Genomic DNA, 22,714 nt, shown 5'->3' on the forward strand with positions numbered 1-22,714 from the left:
TATCTCCGAAAGGATTGCATATTTGTTTTTCTTGTCGAGGAGAAACCACCGTGTCATCGGCTGTGAGTATAACGCATAAAGTGAGAGAATATTAGAAAGAAAAGGTTATGCAGATCCAATGCATGTGTTATAATCTATGTGAAGTGGTTAATGAAATGCTATAAGCTTGTATCCCTTTCATTCATGTGTGTTTGGCGCAATGGGAAGTGGCGCTCGCATGTGATATCGCGAACCCGTGCTACGCAATGTGAAAAATCTTATACTGGCTCGCATTTCTTCATTTTTTTCGTATATTAAATGTACCAGCCACTTCGTGACCGATCATTCGATGTGGATATGTGCAATAATGAGGAAATAATCCCTGGCGACCATCTGAAAGAGCTAGCTGGTGTGTTCGAGACAGATATACAAGCGATTACGGCCTGATGGTTAGACCATCGGTCTGCTGCGCTGTGGGGGGACCGAGCTTTGAAGCCCGCCGCCGGGCGTGCATTTTTTTTTAAAGCTTGGATGAAATCTACTCGATGAGAACCCGACAAGCGACCGACCGACTGACAGACCGATTGATCCAGGCGAAACCATGACATGGCTGAGAAAGAAAGCTTGAAGCATATTCGAAGATAATAAAGAATATTTTTCAGTATTTCTGTGTGTCTGGCTTCGTGATTCTATCTACAGGTTAAACTTGTCTGCTGAGAAAAAAAATTAATACAGAGCAGCAGGAAAAAAGCAAGCATCTGCTATACGAGCACGTCTTTTTCCCATTGTGAACTCGCACGAGACTAACTCCCGTAATCTCAAACGATCCTCGACTAATCCTCCATCTCATGATGATGATGATGGTTTATTGGCATCCCCTTTGAAACGGGGCGGTGGCAAATAGTCACCTAACCTGCTTGATATAATCAGGTATTCTATACTTGCTTTTCATTCTAGCATTTTTGTATACAGCTCTTTAATCTTTTTTCTCTTCCTTAAAACTTTTATATCTACCTTGTACTGTTGCCTATGCCTGTAACGGATCCGGTCCTATAAATATCTTGCCTGCTTCTTTTCCACCTATACTAGGAACGCCTCTTGCTTATTTCGACTGCTGACGGGGAATGCTTCCATCCACTTTAAATCCCAGCGCTTCTGAAAGGTGTACGTTGCCTACGGGTCTCGCTGGGTGAATACCATGGCATTCCATTAGCATGTGCTGAGTTGTCTCCGGATTTGTGCTGCAGCAGACGCGCGCCTCATCTTGTTGCTAATATTTGCTTCTGTTATGTTTTTGCCCTTAGGCAACCAGCTCGAGTCAAATAACAAGGCACTGCCCTTTGTGTTATCCTCCCAGTGGAGCACAGCGCCAACCCTCAGATGAAGATGACGCTACGCTTCTCAAGGTTGCCGTGTGGTCTCAGTGAAGCGCACTGACCACTTCTGTCGAGGGCCGGCGCTGCCGTCTACTTTCATCCACATCGTAATGGAACACTAAGATATTTACCGAGCGAGACGCGTAGGGAATGTCCACCTTCGAGAAACGTTGGGATTAAAAGAAAATGGAAGGATTAACTGGTCAACAGTCGAGATAAGTAAGAGACGATTATTGTATTGATAAAAAAAAAAGCAGGGAGGAGATTGATAGAACCAGAGCCATTGCAAATGTGGGTAATAGTACAGTATAGGGATAGACGTTTTAAATACAAAAGTTCAGATCGAGATCAGATAGGCAAAAAGCTAGATAACGATAGATGTAGTAAAGCCTTATTAAATCAGGCCGGCTGGGGGACTATTTGTCCCGGCCACGTTTCAAAAGGGATGCCAATAAACATCATCATCATGGGCCGCAGCAGCGTTAACTGGTCAGAATTAACTGGTTATCCGGAGTATCAACTAGTCAGTGGTCGAGGTAAGCAAGATACGTTTAGGGTATTGGAGGAAAGTAGGGAAGATACCGATAGAACGGGAGTTGTTACAGACATAGGTAACTGTACAATGTAGAGATAGAGGTTTTAATGGAGCTAGAGAAAATAAAGTCAAAATACAGGCAAAATGCTAGGCTGCGATAGATCTAGTAGAACCTGCTTAGCTCAAGCAAGCTAGGTGACCATTTGTCGGTCGCCGCCCCGTTACAAAGGGGACACCAATAGATATCATGATGATGATCATAATCATTCTCAGATTACTTGATTAGCTCAAGCAGGCTTGGTGACTATTTGTCGCCGCCCGGTTACAAAAAGGATGATAATAAATCATCATCATCTTCGAGACGATGTGGAGTTTCGAGTGGAGGAACGTTCTAGAACTACCGGGGTCAGTCGTGCGGTTTAAGTCAGGAAGCGATATTTAAGTATATTGGCGAGAGAGACTCCATGGATAGTTATTAATGTTATTAGTTTAGTTCGTCTACGTGACGAAGCACAACGAATACTTTAATCGGTGTTCGGTAGACAAATTCCAATAAAGTGACAAGGCTGGCGAGCCTGGATGGGGATCAGGTTAACTCGAACGCAACGCAAACACGCAATAGAACAAAGAAATCCAGCTCGGCCTGAGATGGCTTTCCTTATTTATTTATTATTATTATTTTTGTTTCGTTTCTCGTCCTTCCCGTCACTTTTCCCATCCGTCTCGATGTCATTTGGGCCGCGGCCGAAGTTTCTTCGGCCACTGCTCGGTGGCTGCCTGCTTAGCCCGCCGCACTAACAGGCACGTTTCTGGTCGGCTTGCCGGCGCGGGGAGACACGGCCCCCGCTGTTATTTCCGCCCCACACACCCCCTTCCCGGCAGCCGTCCATAAACAATGATGTAGACCGAACGGCGACGAGAGCTGGGACGGAACGGGCGCCCCGGGATGAGTGGGGCGGCGCGAGGGGGGGGGGGGGGGCGCGGGGAGGCGTGCGAATTTGTTGCTCGTCGCGGTGGTGTGCCTGCTGCTATGATTCATTATGTAGCGAAAGCTAATTTGAAGTCACTGAGTGCCTTGGCGGTGCCGGCCGCATTTCCCATTACGCCGAATAAAACATGCATGCGCGGGAACCGACTCTGCGCTGTTAATATTCTGCTGCTGCTTTCTGCCTTTTTTTTCCTCCATCCTTGTTTTGTTCTTTTTTTTTCACTTAATGAACTTCTTTTCCAGTCTGCTTGCACTTGCAAGAAACAAAGATATTGCAGACAGACAAGAGAAAAAAGAAAGGGTGACCGGGAGGGATTTCATTTAGGCTCATATTTTAGGCGACATTTCAAACGACGAGCTCTCATAAAATTTAAAAGATACGCGTCGTTCGGCATGCAAGGCGTTGTGTACGGAGACGACGACTCTTGTATGCGCGTTCCCCGCCGTTGGCGTAGAAGACAGATGCGTCCGGACGTGAGCGTTCTAGCCGAGTCGTAAATATCTAAGGGAACGGGAGAAGCACGCCGACAGCGGCGAAGGGAAGGCTAGGAAAGAGCCGGGCGCACGTGTAGGTGTACACTGCGCGTGCGCGGAACGACGCATCAGTCTGCAGAATGACTCCAATACGGATCCTGCTGAGATAACCCTTTATAAGCCGCGAAACTTGACGTCACGAAGATGCGCCGTGGCGTTGGCCGTCATTGCCGCTGTGGGGAATAGAGATAGGGCATTGCGTGAAGAATTCTGTAATGAGCTTGTCGACGCAATTAACGAAGGAACGACAGAATATATTTGTGCGAGTATCGTCGAAAGGCAAGTATTCTCCCGATGGCATATCAGCGAAGCGACGGATACCGAGGAAGCAGACTGCCGCATGTGCGTCTTTTCTTATTGCTGATAACCTTCAAATACGCGTTTTAAGAATCTATGAGTCGCTTTGGGCATCCTTCATTTACACACCATAGAGGATGTGTTATAGGGGTGGACCGAGCACAACGACGCTGACGCGGATGTTCGCCGGAGGCAGACCGAGGCAACTTACTGCGCAGCGGCTACATATATGCCAACGTTAAGGACAAGGCTCCAATACGATAGCGCAGACCGCTGGGCTACTTGAGAAGGATAGACTGCTGGGCTATAATTGGAAACGCATGACAAGCACGTGTAACAAAAAAAACGGAAAAAAAAGAAGAAAACAAAAATGCCCACCAACAAAATGAAACTTTAGAAGGCAAGACGTTTCGGTTTCCATACGGAAGCCTTATTCACAATGGGGCAAAAGGTAGAAGCGCCTGTTTTATAAGTAGGTTTTTGCATGTGACGCAAGTATTGCGCGTAAGGGAGAATTTCTTCGTTTCGATTAAACGTGTGTCCTGTATCAACCGGAAACACGCTCAATCGAAACGAAGGAACCCTGCCCCCGTCTTACGCGTGGTGCTTGCGTCACATGCTAAAAGCTACTTAAACAGGCGCTTCTACTTTTTTTTTTTTTTGCCCCATTGTGAACAAGGCTTCCGTATAGAAGCCGAAACGTCTTGTTTTTAAAGTTTTATTTGGTCGGTGTACGTTTTTATTTTCTTTTGTCATGTTTCATCCCGACCAGACGTGCTTCCGGTGAGCTCTCGATTGCACAAACACGTGTGTAGCGATACAAAAGCAAGCACGATAAAGACGAAAGTGCAAGTTGTCGCTTCCTTCTTTCTTGGGCCTGATTTTGTAGCTACGCATCTCGTTTATCTTGTTTTTGTGGCGTGTACCGGCGCAAATAATGTGGCTGCGCCCCGAGGCCTTGTCACGGGGGTGAAAGCTGCTTTTAGCGCGCGTTGTTTGGAGCCCATTCCTCCTCACTACTGAGCCAGTTAGAAAAAACGCCACAAACCACATGTGCTGGAGGCATATTTTCACCCTGAAAGACTAATTAATGTGGATCGGCTGGAAGTTGTCCACTTGCGTGAATATAAAACTATTTTTCCACTTATGGGATCGGCCGCTGCGCCCTGTGCATTACGATGCTTCCCTCAGACCCGTAATTTGAGATCTAAAATTTTCGGGAATGTTAAAAGCGTGAAAAAAGCCAAGAAAAATATAGGTTCATCTCCGGAAATTTCGGAAACACTGGAAAGATATTCTAACATTTCTTAGCATTTTCACGTCAAACGCCGGAAACTTCGAGCCAAGGCGCTACAACGCAGCTATGGACAGGCGGAAGGAGTCTACTATGTGGACGCCGCAGCCCATAACACTAAACATCGTTATGCTCTAGCGGTCGTAGACAAGCAGGGCAACACTGTTCGTTCAGCATCAGTCAAGACTATCTCAGCAGGCGACGCAGAAGAGGCCTGCCATTGCACTCGCATGCGGGGCTACCCAGCTGACTTGCGATGTCATCATCAGTGAGTCGTAGACTGCTATCCGGAACTTCAGTAGCGGCTACATTACCAACCTCGCGCACTCTCTACTTGTCGCTCACCCGCCGAAAAACTACATCACTCTCATCTGGACTCCAGCACATCAAGGACTACCAGGCAACGAAATGGCTCATGCCGCTGCTCGAGGATTCACGAAACGAGTGGACGGAAATGTGGGCCTTACTCTAGAACCTATTGACTCCCAACGACACACCAATAAAGACGCACTCATCACATTCCATGAACTTTGCACACATTACAAACACCAACGCCTAACGTATCCACCTCTCTCTGTGTCGAGCACGCGCCAGAGAGAAATATTGTGGCGCCAACTACAAGCTCGCACTTTTCTTACCCCACGCACTTTGCACTTATTCTTTCCCGACACATACCCGACACCCAAGTGTCGCTTCTGCCCTGTCCAGACAGCAGATCTCACCCATATAATGTGGAAATGCCCCATCAAATATCCCCCCCGCAACCTCAAACCATTAATTAGTAGCGAGGAGCTGTGGGAGACTGCCCTGCGCAGCTCCGATCCCACCCTGCAGGAACGAGCCCTGGTGGGCTGAGGAGGTAGCGGAGGCCTACCACGACTGGTAGGCGGACGTCTGGCAGCACAAGGTGCTGAGACTGGAGCACACAGGACCTCCCCCCCCCCCCCCCTCCCCCCCCGGTCCCTCCACTTTCTTAAAAAGGAAATAAAAGTTTATTCATGCATTCATTAGCATACGGAAGTAAAAATAACACCATACGAGGGGGCGTGCGCATGTTTGCAAAAGTTATGACAAGATGTGTTGACATTATATGACAAATAAAACTTTTAATGCACTCGGAAATACTTGGTAGCTTTCAGAATTCTCATCTGTATACCGGCGACTCCGCACTTTTATTCTATATTAGGGACGGGAAGCTGGTGTACTGTGTGCACATTTCCAGTACTTTAGTTTTCCAGATTGTGGATGCAGTGTGTTCGCAACTTGCCAATTACATGTTGCCGTTTCGCCATCCCCAGAACTCGTTCAAACTTGTGGGCGCCTTTAAACGTAGGGAACGGTGGGAAAGGAGCACTCGTAAGTATATAGGTTTTCTTCTGCAAGCCACTTGAAACCATTTTACAATGGTCAAGTTTATTTTTGTGCCACTACGGTTAAAACTGAGACGGACTACTACAGGATGGTGCCCTTGCGTTGACGCCAAAAAATGTAAGCGCGGAGTGGCTACTCAAAAATGCTATGTAAAACTGCCGATCTCTCGTCTCAGGTGCGCACTTTCCACAAGAATAAAGTGCTAACACGAACATTTTCCATCGCGATTTCTTCTTTTTCTAGCTTTTTTTTAGGTAGCTGTCGACTCCATAATTACGGTACGAAGCCTATATTCCTCGAGGGCGCAACCAATAATTAATTACATCACCTTTTATAGCCACATCAGGTTTTGGTGACATTATTGCCACATCAGGTTCTCACGTCCCAAGCCGCAACTACACTTAGGGGTGCGTTTTGAACTGGTCGCATTAAAAGGCAACATAATTAATTATTTGTTGCGCCCTCGAGCAATTAAGACTCTATAGAGTAATACTGGGTGGCAGCTATCCAATAAAAATAAGACAAACATTTTCTTGTCAGTACTTTTTTTAGGAAAAATACTGTTCTGCATACCGACACCGACGTCCATGGACAGACGTTAGGCAAAACTACTGTTCGGAGAGGCTTTCGAAGCCAGTTTTTCTGGACTATTCTCAATGAGAGATTTACCAGGACCGTCTTTCCTATCGTTTTTCATCTGTAAAAGGTCTCCTGTGTCCCGCGATAACTGACGCATGTAGAGGTTGCGTCTTTGAGCAATAAACGATGGAGCCTACAGTACACCACCATTAAAAATTTTCCACAAACTCGATGAAATAACATGTTTGTAATCACAAAGTAACACTAATCTAACGTTTACGTTATATACATAAATGCACTCCAATATATTGGGTAAACTTGGATCTCCCCTCCCCCCCTCCCCCCCCCCCTCCCTCCCGTTTAGTGCCCAGGGAAAAAAAAAACAATAAAAAAGTTTTTATTTTCTCCAAATTTCTCCGTTTTTATTTTTCAAGCCCTCACATCTGTAGACTCGTTGTGATTGCGGCGGCGAGTGGCCATGCCGCGAGTTAATCCTTGTTTGAGGCCGTCTCCAAACACGATCCGTCATTGCGCGAGTGTGTGGAGAGCGGCGAGTGCAAACACGCCGTGTATGTTGCTTAGTTCGTGACCCCTGGCACCACGATGCCGCTTTGTTCAAAGGACCACCTTTGGTTGAAGCTTTTCCGCCATAATAGGTGGCACAACTTGTTTCAGCAAGATGGTGCTTATATATATATATATATATATATATATATATATATATATATACAGAGAGAGAAAGAGAGAGAGAGAGAGACAGAAGGACAAGGATTTCCGCCAGAGAACAATCCGGCTGCGGTTGCTCAATATTAGAAGGGGGCAGCATATAGGGATTGACAGATACGAAAAACGAAAAATGGCAGTTTCGCCCACAGCGCGAAGCATTGACAGCGGTAGCGAGGTTTAGCGTTGCGCTCGGACTTCTCAACTACACACGAGTGCGACATGTCGGCGCGGCGCAAGGAAACTGCTGCTGGGTAACAGCAAGAGCGCCCTGGCAGCTACCAGGCGTCTCACAGCGCTATATAGTACCGCTTGCGGCGCTGCTATCGAGGCACCTTATATAGGGGTTTTAAGGAAGAAAGGCGACATCAAAGAGACATAAACAAAACGCTAGACTGATAAATATCTATATAGATTACTTGGTTAGCTCAAGCAGGCTAGGCGAATATTTGTCGGAGCCCCGTTTCGAAGGGGATGTACATAAATAATAATAATAATCATCATCATCACCTACGCTGGCGGGATGAGGAGCGTGGTCACGTGGCATTGCAGGCTTCGCACCTCGGCGGTGCAGGAGATGAGAGAGAGGGGAAGTCGTCGGCGTTAGTCACCGCATAGTGAAACATTAGACAACGCTAGCTCGACGTTTGCTGCCCGTTCCGCTCACAGTAGTGCATGAACACAGCAGCTCAGCAGGAGCACTGGTGTGCTTATACTTACAGCGGCGTGTGCACCACGCTCATTCCAGTAGCGCAAAGCAGAACGCCACTTCTAGTACACTGTACCCTGGCTCCACCAAGGAGGTAATTGAGCGTATAACGTTGAATGTGCGTCGACTTGACTTCGTCGTTGTTGAAGCCTAACGCACTGCGCGTCTCGTGAGACCCTCTAACCCTTCGCGCGCGAACCGCGCATGCGCCGTCAAGCGGCACAGCGCGACAACGGCGACGTACAACGGCGTTTAGGGCCTCAGCCTCTGTATAATTGCTATCACAATTAAAAAAAAATTCAAAAATTCATATCCATACGTGAAGATGTCAGTCTGGGCCAACGTCCCAGAATCTCTTCCTCCGACGAGAGACGATTGGCCATCGCACCTAGCGTGGTCAAGACCTCTTTCCTTTGCGCACCTTAGCGAGGGCACGTCACAAAGAGGATAACTGACTGTCCCGTCGCGGCCACAGATGCCATAGTCAGGGCTCTCGGTTATTCCAGTCGCCATCAATGTACGAATTTTATTCTCGACATCCTTCAACAAGCCAGCTCTCGCCACGAGACGAGAGGCCGGCACAAAATAAGGCAGTTTGGGTGAAACAGTCCCCGAGACCGGCGGCTGTATACGTATGACGCGGCATGCCACCTTGCGCGCCGGACTCAGCCAAGCGGGGATTGAGTTGCCAACTGAGTAAAAATAAGGATCTCTGGTAGCGATATGGTCATTTGACCACTGTCTTTCACGATGGTTAGTATGCTCACCTGAACCAGCTTCACGGAACTGTACGAGGTAGCGGGTGATGGCGCTGTTTCCCCGGAAAGGCTCGCCCCAAGTCAGGAAGAGGCTGTTCCCTGTTGCGTTGGCCACTGTGACGTTCACTGGCGGCCCGGGCACCTCTGCGTAGACAGTGAGCAGATTCGTAACATTCATCTCACTAAGATTTCTAGCGCTAATGCGTCGCTGAAGGTTACAAACGTATAGGGGTGCCGTGTTGTAGACCTATATACAGGGTGTCCCAGCTATCACGCCACACGATTAAAAAAAGAGGAACGGCGTTACGCGAAGCAAACCTAGTGCGTATTGTTTCCAGTACAGTGGAGTAGCCGCCAGTAGTTTTTTCATTACTGAGATTTAATTAGATGATCGTAATTAATTATCTAACTCCAGAAGTACTGTCCTAATTATCAAAGTGTCAATGAGAAAATTGTAGAGCAACATGAAAAACTCCCGATAGAGCTTTCTGTTGCTCAATACGTGCTACATAAAAGTGTTTTTTCGAGCGTGAAAGAAGCCCGCGAATACACGCAAAGTGCCTCGAGCGGCCAGTCACGCGGCAATTCTGCGTGTATTCGCGAGCTTCTTTCACACCTGGAAAAACATATTTATGTAGCACGTATTGAGCAACAGAAAGCTCTATCGGGAAGTTTTGATGCTGCTCTACAGCTTTATCGTTGACACTTTCATAATTAGGACAGTACTTCTCGTGTTAGATAATTAATTATAATTACCTAATTAAATCTCAATAACGAAAAAATTACTGTGGCGGCTACTGCACTGTACTGGAAACAATACGCAGTAGGTTTGCTTCGCGTAACGCCGATGCTCTTTTTTTTTAAATCGTGCTGCGTGATAGCTGGGACACCCTGTATATATAAACGGTAGATGTGAAAATAGAAAACAGTTGTGATGGTGGGCCCACTCCTCATGCTTGATAGCGCCCCTATTTGTTTATAACGCAGAAAGACGTAGTTGCCATCGAATACGCAGTGTTAGGTCTTAGTCTGACCTTGAATAAAGTCTTTTCTCTCTCTTTCCCTGCGTCACTAACAAGATTTTCGCGCTTTGAGAAACAGGAGCTATTTTTGGGCTTCTAGATGGGGTCGAAGCAGGACGGAAAGAAAGATTAAATAATTTCGCACTCCTGACAGCAATAATTAAAACAAGCAAACATAATTATGAAGTATGCTGAATAGCAACGTCTAGAAACTATAGAAACGTACAAGTTATTGTCTGACTAGAAAGAAAGGTGGTAATCGGAACCCACTGGACTAGCTAACTAGCTACACCGGAGCGAGTCGAGGGGATTGATGTTGAGTAATTCAGGTGATAACTACCGCTAAATGCTGAGCGCAGTAAAGAAAGCCATTCTGCGGACAAGCCAGATGGCGCTCGATTAAGTTTCACAGTTGATAGCATGCGTGGAGTTTACATCCAGTTTTGCAAGTTATACTTTTGTACTGCGATTGCTAGCCCAAGCTTTCAGGACTGCCAACGAAGGAAAAAAGAAGATGCATTCACGATTATTTTTTTATGTTTAAAGCTAGCTAAAAATGGCGATTTCTTGTGACATTCATTCATTCATTCATTCATTCATTCATTCATCATTCATTTTATTTCGGCATTATGGTACATTATAGCATGTACAAAATGCTGGGGGCACAGACTAAAAGCCAAAAAAAGGCTTGACGGGGTCTGTACCCGATAATTGCACTTTGACAGGGGCAGCAGAAAATGTTCCTATGCGACAAGCTTACAATGCCAAAACTATACATGTGAAAGATAAAACTAACAGTGTTGAAATTAACTATAAAAACCAAATATTTACTTTTCTGCACGACATGAAAATTTAACAAAACTTGGAGAAACTTTCCAGTACAAAATCAAAGCTTAACAGCAGCAACATTACAGAAAACAATGCTGGTTGTTTAAAAGAGTAGGCAATGTATATGCGATCATTTGTCGGCCAGAATTAGTACGGGTCCGTGGCGTAAACCAAAAAGTGATTCCGCGCGTGTCATAAACATGCACTCTTTCAGTCAAATTAGCCAGTTCTTTCAAGCACAGATTGTTTGTTTTAATGCCTCGTTTGTAGCATGTCATTAGTAAAGAATCGTACAAGTTGTCAACAGGTTTAGGTTTTTACAGATGGGCCCTGTGTGTGCGTTATACGGAGCATTGACAATCGAACGGACAGCCCTTTTCTGTAATCTAGAAAGCCTCAGAATGTTGTAAATTGGGGTGGTTCCCCAGACGAGGTAGCAGTAGCACAGTTTTGAAAGGAAAAGTGAATTATACAATAACAGTTTTACTTTCTCAGGCAAAAGAAAACGTGTGCGCGATAATATACCAACCGTGCGAGAAAGACTGGAACAAACAGAATCAGACTGCAAATGCCAGGACATGTTTTCATTAAAGAGTACACCTAGACATTTCACAGCAGGAACCACCTCAATTTTTGATGTACCAAGAAAAAGCGCTAAATCAAAGTTGACTTTCTTGTTTTTAGCTCTAAATAAAACCGCTTTTGTTTTTGACGTATTTATAGTTAGCGAGTTGTTGAAACTCCAGGTATGCAGTTTCGCGAGTACGCTATTTGCTCTGGTTTGAATTTCCAATAAATCTGATCCTAAAAAACAACAAACTAGTATCGTCAGCATAAACTATAAATTGGGTATTTTCATCTATTCTTACTACGTCATTAATATATACATTAAAAAGTAGAGGCCCTAGGATGCTTGTATATCCTTTGTATATTAACATGCGGGCGTCCTTTCATATCTTTTGCCCTTTACTATGTCTTTATTGATATGACAGTCTCAAGCTTTACTCCAACTTTCTGTCCTTTGAAATAAACTTCGCTATATAGAAAAAAAAAAAACCACCCGCATTCGCCAGCCATGCGTGCCCGCAAACTCGAAAAAGCTATGGTGACGCTGCGGTGTGACACCTTTCCAGCTTTTCGGTATTGATGCTGGTACAAAACAGCATTGCCTCCGTTACCCTGCTGCACCGTTCATTCAGGCGACAACAACGATAAATCTGCTGCCATGAAATAAACGTCCAAAAAGAAAAATCACTGAAAAAGGGCATAGGTGAAAAGCTATCTGTGCACGCCTCTCTGCAACTTGCACGTCCGCTCTTGGTGGCAGGGTGACACTTCCTATTATGCGGGCGCACATAAATTGATGTTTCACAGATTCTTGACAAAGCCAATAGCAGCGCAAATAGCGAAAACTGGTATTTTTCTAGGTGCGATAGCAAAGCGTACTGCGTAAATACTATATGAAGTCAATAGACAGTGAAGCCAAGGAAGGCGTAGGGAGATATTTATTTTTATTGAATCGTAGAATGAATTTATCGATGAGCATTCACTATAGGGTAAACTTCGTATTCTTAATAAAGTGAAAGCAAAAGGACCAAATTGAGAACTTTTGCCGCCGGTGGGGGCCTCATCGACTGCTTCACGGTATGACCGGCAGGACTTGTAGGCAACAAAGCAGCAGTACACTCATGAAGTTGCCTATGCGAACCACTCACCAAGGCCACCAGGGGGATCCTTCACGTACGAAAGCCAGCCAAATGCGTGCTGGTAGAATGCAACCTAATGATTGGCCAATGGCGACGGTGAAAGGTCGGCCATGCAACAAGGGACCGAATTTGTCCATCGCCCAGACGACCGCAACGCCCCCCCCCCCCCCCCCCCCCCCTCCTCTCGGTGATGGAGTAATTGCCTTGCGACGGGGGAAACCAGACTGCTAGCATAGAAGAGAACGCGGCCATGCTCATGTTGATGTTAGGCCAAAACTGCGTCGATTTCATAACTACTGGGATGGGATGTGACTTCCGTGAGAACGAAGACATCAAAATGGACCAGCATCGGCGTACTCTTGAACAACTTGACAAGGCTATAGAGGACGCTGGAGCCTGTGCAGCGCCCCAGAAAAACTGACACCTTCTTTTCAGAGGTCCGTGAGAGGGCGTGCAACGTCCGCGGAATCGCCGACAAAGTGACGAAAGTATGAGCACAGCCCCAGGATGCTGAGAATGCTCTTGGTCTCAGAAGTTGGAACAGAGATGTTCTGAACAGCTCGGCTTTTGTCAAGGTTAGGGCGGACGCCGGACGAGTCGATGTAAGTTGCCGAGCATCGTACGTTGGCGACGTCTGACTAGCATTTTTATGAATTTACTTACAGGCCACCTTTATCGAGAAGGAATACAGGAAAGGCTGCCCGGACGCGTTGCAAATGTCGGAGTGACGACAATGATGTCCTCAAGATAACTGAAGCAGATGGACAATTTGAAATCAAGTAAGGAGGGCGTCCTTCATGCGCACAAAGGTGGGCCTGGACGTTGCATGAACCGAAGGGTATGACTTTAGAGTCCATACCTGCCAACTATGCGAAATGTTTCGTAAAGTTTACGAATTTGGGCCCGTTTTACGATTTTACGTGGTTTTACGAATGTCGAGTCAAGTTTTACGAAAAAGCAATTTTGTTTGAAAAAATGTTCGTACGTTGGTCCCCGTACCTTCCGTTTCAAGTTTTCTGATGGTGAAGGGATGCAAGAACAATATTATCTTTGAGCAAGTTTATACAGGTTCTTGAAGCAGGTGAAATTCGAAACAGCTAAGTCGCTGAAAAAGTAACTGTGATCTTGAAACAGTTTGTTGCTTGCCGTTATTTGCTGTTCCGAGTTTTTAACTGCTCGGTGGGATGCGTCTAAAGTTACGTCCTCGTTACTAAAGTACCTATATATCCCTGAAAGACCAGTGCGCAGGGAAGCTTTAAATAAATGCATAATATCTTCCCCACTTTCTCAGGGAGACTAACCGGAAGAGCGACTTCTGGTTTGCTACCCTGCACTATGGAAGGGTAAGGAGGAAAGAAAGTCGGAAAAGGGTATTTGTTAACTGCTACGGGGCAATCTGAAAGTTGTTACTGAAAACTCTACTATGTGGTTGTTAGCCTCGCGGCTTTGCCGCACTAACTTCGGTGACATCTAATGCATGCTTTTAGCAAATTGAGCTGAAATGAAAATTCGTTGCAGTTCACTTAATGTGAACCACAGTGGAAACCCATGGGCTGCAAGACTGTTTGCTTGTCAACGTCCTCTTGAATGATGTGGCGCTATATGTTGTGGATGTGTGGTACGGCCGTCGGGGTGGGCATTGCTTTACGTGTTGATGCAGTGCTTTACAACACCGGTCTGGCCGAGCGGACGGTTACAGAGATGGAAGACGTCCCAATACGAGGCTAGAATGCGAAGCCTATCTATTGACATTAAAGAACGGAGCGAGGGTTTAAGGCCTCACTGCCACATACTTAAGAAACGCAAATATTCTGTCAACGACAACTGTGCCTTCATCGCCCCCCCCCCCCCCCCCCCTTTCCAATTTCCTGCCCTCTTGACCTCGCTGCGGCATTTGCGTTCCATTTGAACCATTGGCTTAAATCACCTTGCACAAGGAGGCGCATGCTGGTCTCGTCAGATCCATAGTGGTTCTTGGCAAAGCAGCTGTAGATGCCCGAATCCTCGACTGTCTCCGTGGACACGACGAGGGTCGAAGACACGCTTGACAAGGACTGGTTCGCCACTGTCGACACTCTGTAGGGAGGAGAAAGAGAGCCATTATTGTAACATATGCGACCTCAAAGTTTAGTTGTGCATTCATTACGCAACCGATATTTCGGTGGGCGGCTTTATTGAGAGTATTCAGGCTTTGCGTGAATAAAGCTTCCTGATCTTTTTTTTTTACTTATTATTTGCATTATTCGTGATTTTAATTACCACAATGACCCTCACTAACCCCTCCCTCTTTTTTTACGACATCAGGTTTCCGAACATGCGGCTCTGGAGAGAGAAGGATAAAAAGAGAGACAAAGCAGGGTGGTCAACCAGGAAAAAAGGTTCGGTTTGCTACCCTGCACGTGAGAGGAGACTGGTGGTAAGTAATTGAAAGACATAAGAAGGAACAATAGGAAAACGAAAAAAGGCACCCAAAATTTTGAGGCGGCAAAGGTCACTTCCACTGGAAATTTCTATAAAAGAAGCGCGCTATCTGTGCGTTCTGTGTTCCTGTTGTTTGAAACACTAGCACTGCACTTAATGCTTCAAGCTGTTCTTGTTCTTCTTTCTGGGGTTTTACGTACCAAAACCAGTTCTGACGATGAGGCACGCCGTAGTGGAGGGCTTCAGATTAATTTTGACCACCTGGGGTTCTTTAACGTGCACTACAACGCAAGCACACGGGCGTTTTTGCATTTCACCTCCAACGAAATGCGGCCGCCGCGGCCGGGATTCGATCCCGCGACCTCGTGCTCAGCAGCGGAACGCATTAGCTAACTGAGCCACCGCGGCGGGTTTTCAAGCTGTTCACACACGTTACATTTCTTGCGTATTTTACGACAAAACTCAAGGCGAAAATTTCGTCTAATTAGGTGCCTCACTGGCATACGACGCCGAACCACGTACAAGGAGATGAGGTCAGGACAAACATAGCTACCCACTAAATGTAGAGGTGTCTAGCACTGCCATACGTCAATGTGGTGATGGGGAGGACTGGCAAAATTATCTCGGAAAATGGCAGCCTGCCTATACTCTGCTAGGTAATCCACTCCGGGGGAGGTGGAAAAAAGGTAAGGCCTTTCTGAGCAACGTGTCCTTACCAGAGCTCTGTTACCCACAGCATTTGAGGTTTCTTTAGAGTTGCCTCTACCCTTTCACTTAAAATTTTATTGTGGCTGAAAGCTTACTACATCAGTGTTGGCGCAGACGTGTACGGCTTTTAATTCATAGTTCGCTTTATTTCAGCAATTCCTGACCATAGGAGGACAAGCGCAATAGAAGCACAGGCGGCGACTACCTCATCTGTATTTTTGGTCACTTCAAATATATATTTTTAATTTCGACTGTGAACACTATATATATACACAGACACAATATATTGAAATATATACACAGGAATAAGTTTGTTATATTTTTTAAAGAGAAGGATGTAGCAAACTAACAATCATTTCTAATAGTAGGGATTAATTAAAATTAAATTATGGGGTTTTACGTGCCAAAACCACGACTTGATTATGAGGCACGCCGTAATGGGAGACTCCGGAAAATTTTTACCTCCTGGGGTTCTTTAACGTGCACTAAGTACACGGGCATTTTCGCATTTTGCCCCCATCGACATACGGCTGCCGTGGCCGGGTTCGATCCCACGACCTCGTGCTTAGCAGCCCAACACCATAGCCACTAAGCAACCACGGCGGGTAATAGTAGGGATAGGTTATGCCTAGAGAATGAATACGTTGCTCTATGTTCACCTCTCTTCAAATTGCGTTGTGTGCTTTTTTGTCCGTGTAAAAAAAAAAAAAAAGAAAAAAAAAAACCCTGCAGTCTTCAGTGGGCCCTTCGTCAGAGTCTTTTATCAGCGGCGTGTGAAATGCACGTGAATTTTGTGTGTCTCAGTATTGCTACTCTAATGCTAACGACTCACGAAAAAAAAACAATAACTGTTCTAATAATAACATTTATTAGGGGTGGAAACATCCCCACATGCACGCATAGGTCACCAATATATATAATATACTCAGTAACCGAAATGAAGGTAAACTGGATTCACTCGAAATCAGAATCAATAGCCGCCATGCGCAGCAGCGCTGATACTCGTACTCAATGTAAAAAAAAAAGAAAAAAAAAAAGACGCGCAGTGTCGCCCGAACGGCGAAGCATCGATTGCAATAGAAAATTAGTAGACAGATATACGAAATAAGGATAGTAGTTTTACCGGCCGTATAAACTTTCAAACATTCGCTTACTAACTGAATTATGAAGCATGTTGTCAGCACGCCCAAGCAAACATGAACATATCACACTCGATGACTGCGGACACTGGGTGTCAAAGCGCTGGTGTGTGAAAGCATGGCAGCAGCAGCAGGAAGCTAAGTGACCTTCGTCCAGCCTATCGCGTCCACGGAAACTGAGCGGCAAAAAGTCAGCGCGTACAAAGGTATTAGCCGTTTCCAGATCGCTTCCAAGATACCGTGTGCAGATTGCCTCCAAAATAAAGCGCCCAACCCGCAAATCGTTATATGTTTTTTTTAATTGATGTGTATTTGTGCGACTTAATACGCACAAAACACACATATCTCCCTAACGTGGTTAACTGAATCGGCTTTTCGCATGGCTCATCCGACAGATGCGAGTCTCTTTGTGGTGCGATGGGACTCAAGTTGTGAAATTGAACTGTCTCCTACTATGCAGAGTTTACGTACTCGTAAAAGGCCGTCACTTAAGTGAACCATGCTTGGAGGTCGCACGAAGTTTCGTGATGTGCATCTGTTATCAAAGCTTATATATATATATATGGCACCGGTTCGGAAAGCTGGTCGCACCCCCCCCCCCCCCCCCTCCGGGAAAATGAAAACATTCCGCATATGTTCACAAGAAAGGAGCGAATGCACCGAGTTTGCCCAGCCATTGCGTAAGGCATGCCTCATCGGCAGTTCACATTGGTGCATGCGACGTTCTTGTCTCTGCAACGACAGCTTGCCTTTCACTGTCAGTTAACTCGCACGCCGTTTATTGTCCACACCACGTAGCGCTGTGTGTACAAAGATAATTTTCCCAGTAAAAACATGACGTCAAAGAGTACCCAACATTTTTTTTTTCTTTCTTCAAAAACGGTTAGTCGTGCGAAACGCCATCGACGAATGCCAGAAAAGAGAACCTGTACGCACGCGGAACGCACAGACACGTATACGGAGGTTTCATTTGCCTCGTCAGCTGATAACTTTCTCGCACTGCCCAAAGCAGAGGCAAACTTTGGGCACTGAGCAAACAATAAGACGGCGACGGCGAGAGGACGACGAACCAATAGACGGAGCTGCTCTAAATGCGACTCATCCGAAGAACGGCGAGAACAGGGGCGCGGACTGGCGTTACGCTCCGCGGTCCGACAGCAGGAGGAAAGGGGCCCCAGACACCCCGCGGTGCAGGTGAGTCGTCAGCGCCGCACGCTCAAGCGTGCGGAAAGAGGTCGGAAAGAAGGGAGACGTGAAGGGGAGGCAGTGCTAACGTGCTCGCCGAACCCGCCAACGGTGAAGAGAGAGAGAGGAAGAAGCAAGAGCCCGGCGGCTAAAGCAGAGAGCTTCGAGAAGAGGGGGGTTGGTGATGTGTCCGCTGCGCGCGACAGCTCGCCGTGGCTTGACTAATTCAATCGCCTCGCATCTCTCGGTCGCTTCCCCGCGATGCTGCAGCAGCCGGGATGCGCGGGCGGGCGAGCGACGGCGTCCATTAGCCGATATAGGCCTACGGCGGTGTCGACCGACCGAGCGAGCGCGCCTTCGCCAGGAGCAGCCGATCTCGGCGGAGAGCGAAGGGCCGACAGTGAGCGACGACGTGGCTAGTTCAGATACCGGTTCGCTGGGCGCGGGAAGGAAGGAGGGAGAGTCACGGGGAGCTCAACTCCGGCTCAGTCTTAAAGCATTCGCCATTATGAAGTTTAACGAGCACGCTGTGTGTCCGTCTATCTGGGTATATTGCGTGATGAAAAACCGTTATAAATATCCTGCGTGTCGAAGGCTGACCGGAATACACCTGAAAACCGCGCTTGTTGAAATGCGATTGAGGCATAAGGCGCCAACCTCCGCGTCCGGTGCTTGTACGACGGAGGCTTCAAGCGTGGACATGGTCGCCACCGGTCTTGACGCAGTCGCGGGATCATACTAGCTTGCACTAGTGGCGCAAGGCTAAAGACACAGCAGAGCTAATCGGTATCGTTCGTTCTCGGCTTCTCTCACGTCGGGATCTTCTCGGAGCCGACGCTACCTCTCCCGTTCCCTAGCATTCCTCGCTGGTCGTCCTCGGGGCTTTCGGCTCACCGTCCTCGTTTTGCAGCGGTTTCTTCGGTTAACCATGCTGGGTCCAATTGGCGTCGACGCTGGCAGTCTCGCTTAGCAGCGCGCCGCGATTCTTGGTAAGCGGCTCTTCTTCGGCAGTGCGAACCTTCCTTGGTGTCCCCATGTCTACGCCTGGCGCGCCATCGCCGCGCACCGGCTTTCATACGGAACGAAGGAGCGCATGCACAGTTGTCCGTGACGTCACGTCTGACTCGCGGCGCATGCGCAGTAGTGCGCAGCTAGTGGGGAAGTCGTAGGGGAGGTGGGGCGAAAGCTATGCACAGCGTACGGGTGGCGAGCGCAGACGCGCCGGGATGACGTCATGGCGCATGCGCAGTAGCGCGCAGCTGGCGGGAGCTTGGCGGAGCCGTGTCTGTGTCCGGCGAAGCGAGCGCGCACCTGTGCCGGCGGTTACTAGCAACGCGAGATGACGTCATAGCTCGGCGCAGTTTTTCGCGGACGACTAACGGAGTTACGGATAGCTTAAAGGGAAACTGAACAGGTTTCCAAAAAAATCGAGTTATAAGCACCATTTGATACTTTTGAACACCCTGAACACGAAAATCGACAAGAAATTGGACATGGCGCAGCCAAAAACGCGTTATTAGCAAAAAAACTCCGAGCTGCGACTGGGCGGCGCGCGGCGCATCCGGCTCGCATCGATGATTGGTGGAGCGCACCGTGACGTCAATCCATGGGTCCACGAGAGCCCGCCGCAACGTGACAGCTTCTCACCAGGTACTGCGACTACCTTCTAGACGATTTCGCACGGTTCAGTTGCTGTTATGGATAATTTTGATCACTTAGGGGTGATTGGCGTGACACCATATGCGTTTGAACCAGTGGCCCGACAACGAGAAACACCTACGCCAAGCGCGAGTGCGATCGCCAGCGCGGAAGTTGGAATGGCCGGAGCCCGCCGGATCCGAGGACCTAATCACGACATTTGCCATTGCGGCATTTGTGCCAGACAAATATACGCCGCACGGAAGTGATTTTTTTTTTTTGTAGTATAGCTGTGCTGTTTTGTGACCCACGGTGCTAGAAGCAGCGTTCGACATTGCCTTAGCAGTCAGAGTGAGATTGTATTACTTCATACCGGGCGTCCTTATAACAGAATACGGAAAGAAATACTCGTTTTGTACACAGTAGAGAGACTCGTTTTGTACACAGTGCATTCTAGTGTTGCTGGTTTGCAAGTAATAAAGTGCGACTGCCGAATTGCCCTGAAGGTACACATCGCATGGAAATTATTGTATTTGCAATATAATTTAATTCAGTGCAGATATTACTTCCACAGATGCATTCTGCTGTGCTGTGACAGCAACAAACAATGCGTGCTATCATTGCTGTATTCTATCTTGCAGCGAATGCGGAGACGCACTGTCAGCACAGTGCATTTTGCAGTTACCAAGTTACTAAGATAACAATACAAGGTGCAGACGTGCCAGACAAATATAAGCCGCACGGAAGTGAATTTTTCTTATTTTGGCACTATAGCTGTGATGTTTTGTGACCCACGGTGCTAGAAGCAGCGTTCGACGCCGCGACGGCGTGCTTGGGCTGCTTGCAATGTCGTGCGGGAATTTGACTAAAAACAAAAAAGTGTGCCACTGCACGTTGTTATGCATATCTCTGCGGTTTACTGTAGTTCTATTTTATGCTTTTTGGCCCTCGATTCCCGGTTGTGTTGAAACGATCAGAGGGAAAAGCCCACTCCTGTCGTTTCACGCTTTTGAACAATCCGCCGCTTTCCTTAAAGCAAGTGATGTAAGCACTCAGCCGTATGGGCACTTAGGTATCCGATTGAAACTTTATTTTAGGTGTCTTTTCTACGTGACGTATATTTCGGTTGCGACAGGTGTTCCTGCATGCACTGCAGTGCAATGGAAATAGAAGAATGTATGTGCTGCCAGGAAGTAAACGAAATTCCTGCAAGACAGAAAAAAACAGTGTATCACAGAAGGCTGCTTTCGGTGGCGGCGATTCATTTCGTTTATGAGCGAAGATCGATGGCACCACGCCTGGCCTTAGTCGACCAGATTTCACCGGAATTCCCATTGCACGCATCAGCGATAAACTCTGATGGTAATCACTGTCCCAAAAATGTTTTTAACAGAGAAGAGTGGTTCTTGAAGGTTTGAAATTAATTCGTTTCACCGCTGCGACCCACTGAGCAGCTTGTTTTTTCTGCCGTGGGAAACTGTGGAAGATGACGTCGTCTCGGTCGCCGTTGGTCGTACAGCCGTAAGCAGCGCAAAAGGACGGCATGGTGACACTGTATGCTTCTTAGACGAAGTTCTTGCGGTAACAGTCCTTTGAAGCGTTAGCCGGAAACGCAGGGTGGAGATCTTGATCATTTGCGACAAAGGCCACGGATACAACTCGACTGACGCGCAAAACCTGCACACGCTTTCCGCGCGGGTGCCTGGGACCCCTATATTGACGTCATTTCCGCTAGCTTTCCCCTTCCGCCGCCGCCGCGGGCTGACTCCGCGAGCCGCGGTGGGCGGAGCATCGCTGCGATTTCAATTCTTAATTACGCCGCCGCTACTTGTGTGATGGAAAAACAAAACTTCGTACCGGGGATTTCAAGTGTCTGCGCTTCAGAAAAACGTCACTTTTTAGAAATCTAAAACCTGTTCAGTTTCCCTTTAAACAGCTTCGCTGTTAAAAAAAAAACGGAGGATTGAGGACCACTGCCCGTCTGACTCCTGTAACCCGGAAATTTTATGCCCTAGCCGCCCAACGCGTCGTTTCACCGTGCAGCGGTTATATAGACATGGAGGTTGAGTTGAAAGCACTGGATTTGAACTGGAGTTGAAAGCACTGGTGACCATAAATGTTCTTTGAGCGGGCGAAACACTTCTCTTGTATACAGCTTGCACGTTTCTCAGAAAAGTAAGTGGATGAGTTGTGTTCATGAATACGCAAAAACCTCGTTCAGGTGGCATCAGTGGCCAACTTGAGCCAGCTGAGAACGATAAAAAAAGAGTGAACCAAGAGAAGTATTACACGTAAGCCGAGTTCTACTTGAATTGTTGCTTCAACGCGAAATACCAATGGTTCAGGAAATCTCCACGTTTCGCTCTATATCTTCAAACAATAATTTATTTATTTATTTTATTTTATGATTTTTATTTTATTTATTTATTTTAATAATGACGGCAATAAATATTCTCTATGTCTTCCTTACCAAGATTCCCTCACAGACACCGTCGCACTACACCTGAAAGCAGTCACAGCTGCGGAATTATAATCATTTCACTGTTACACAATTGCGCTATTCCAGTTGCAAATACGCTCGTTGCAGTTTTTGTCAACCCAGTTATTTCGAATTCGGCGGAAGTCTTAGGCATGGTATTGAAGGTCGCGGTGCGTAGTTTGACGGTGTAACAGGCATACTGAACTTCAAAGTCCGTAATGCTGTGGTATGCAAGGAAAATCCTTCCCTTTCTATCAAGGAATAAGGGGCAGTGAATAAAACTCTGAAAGAAATAAGTTAAAGGCGATGCTGCAACGTTAACGTATCTGTATTGCATGCCTAGGTAGGTTGAAAAAAAATTGACGGGAAATTTATTTCTATTCATAATTCCGCTCAAACTGCCTTCTGAACCACACAAAATGTTCAGCACAGAATGCACCTGTAA

The 22,714-nt window shown here is 46.9% G+C and overlaps 1 protein-coding gene across 1 annotated transcript in view; it reads right to left on the reverse strand.

Annotated features, from left to right (window-relative positions):
- Nucleotides 1–22,714, reverse strand: part of LOC119452676 (Down syndrome cell adhesion molecule homolog) — a 270,087-nt gene that overhangs the window by 93,818 nt on the left and 153,555 nt on the right. Inside the window, exons 8-9 of the mRNA XM_037714673.2 lie at nt 14,627–14,775; nt 9,153–9,287 (exon numbers count right to left, since the gene is read on the reverse strand). Of these exons, the coding sequence (XP_037570601.1) occupies nt 9,153–9,287; nt 14,627–14,775 (284 nt within the window). The remainder of the gene's footprint in view (nt 1–9,152; nt 9,288–14,626; nt 14,776–22,714) is intronic.

Source organism: Dermacentor silvarum, chromosome 1, assembly GCF_013339745.2.
Source record: "Dermacentor silvarum isolate Dsil-2018 chromosome 1, BIME_Dsil_1.4, whole genome shotgun sequence".
Taxonomy (NCBI): Eukaryota; Metazoa; Arthropoda; class Arachnida; order Ixodida; family Ixodidae; genus Dermacentor; species Dermacentor silvarum.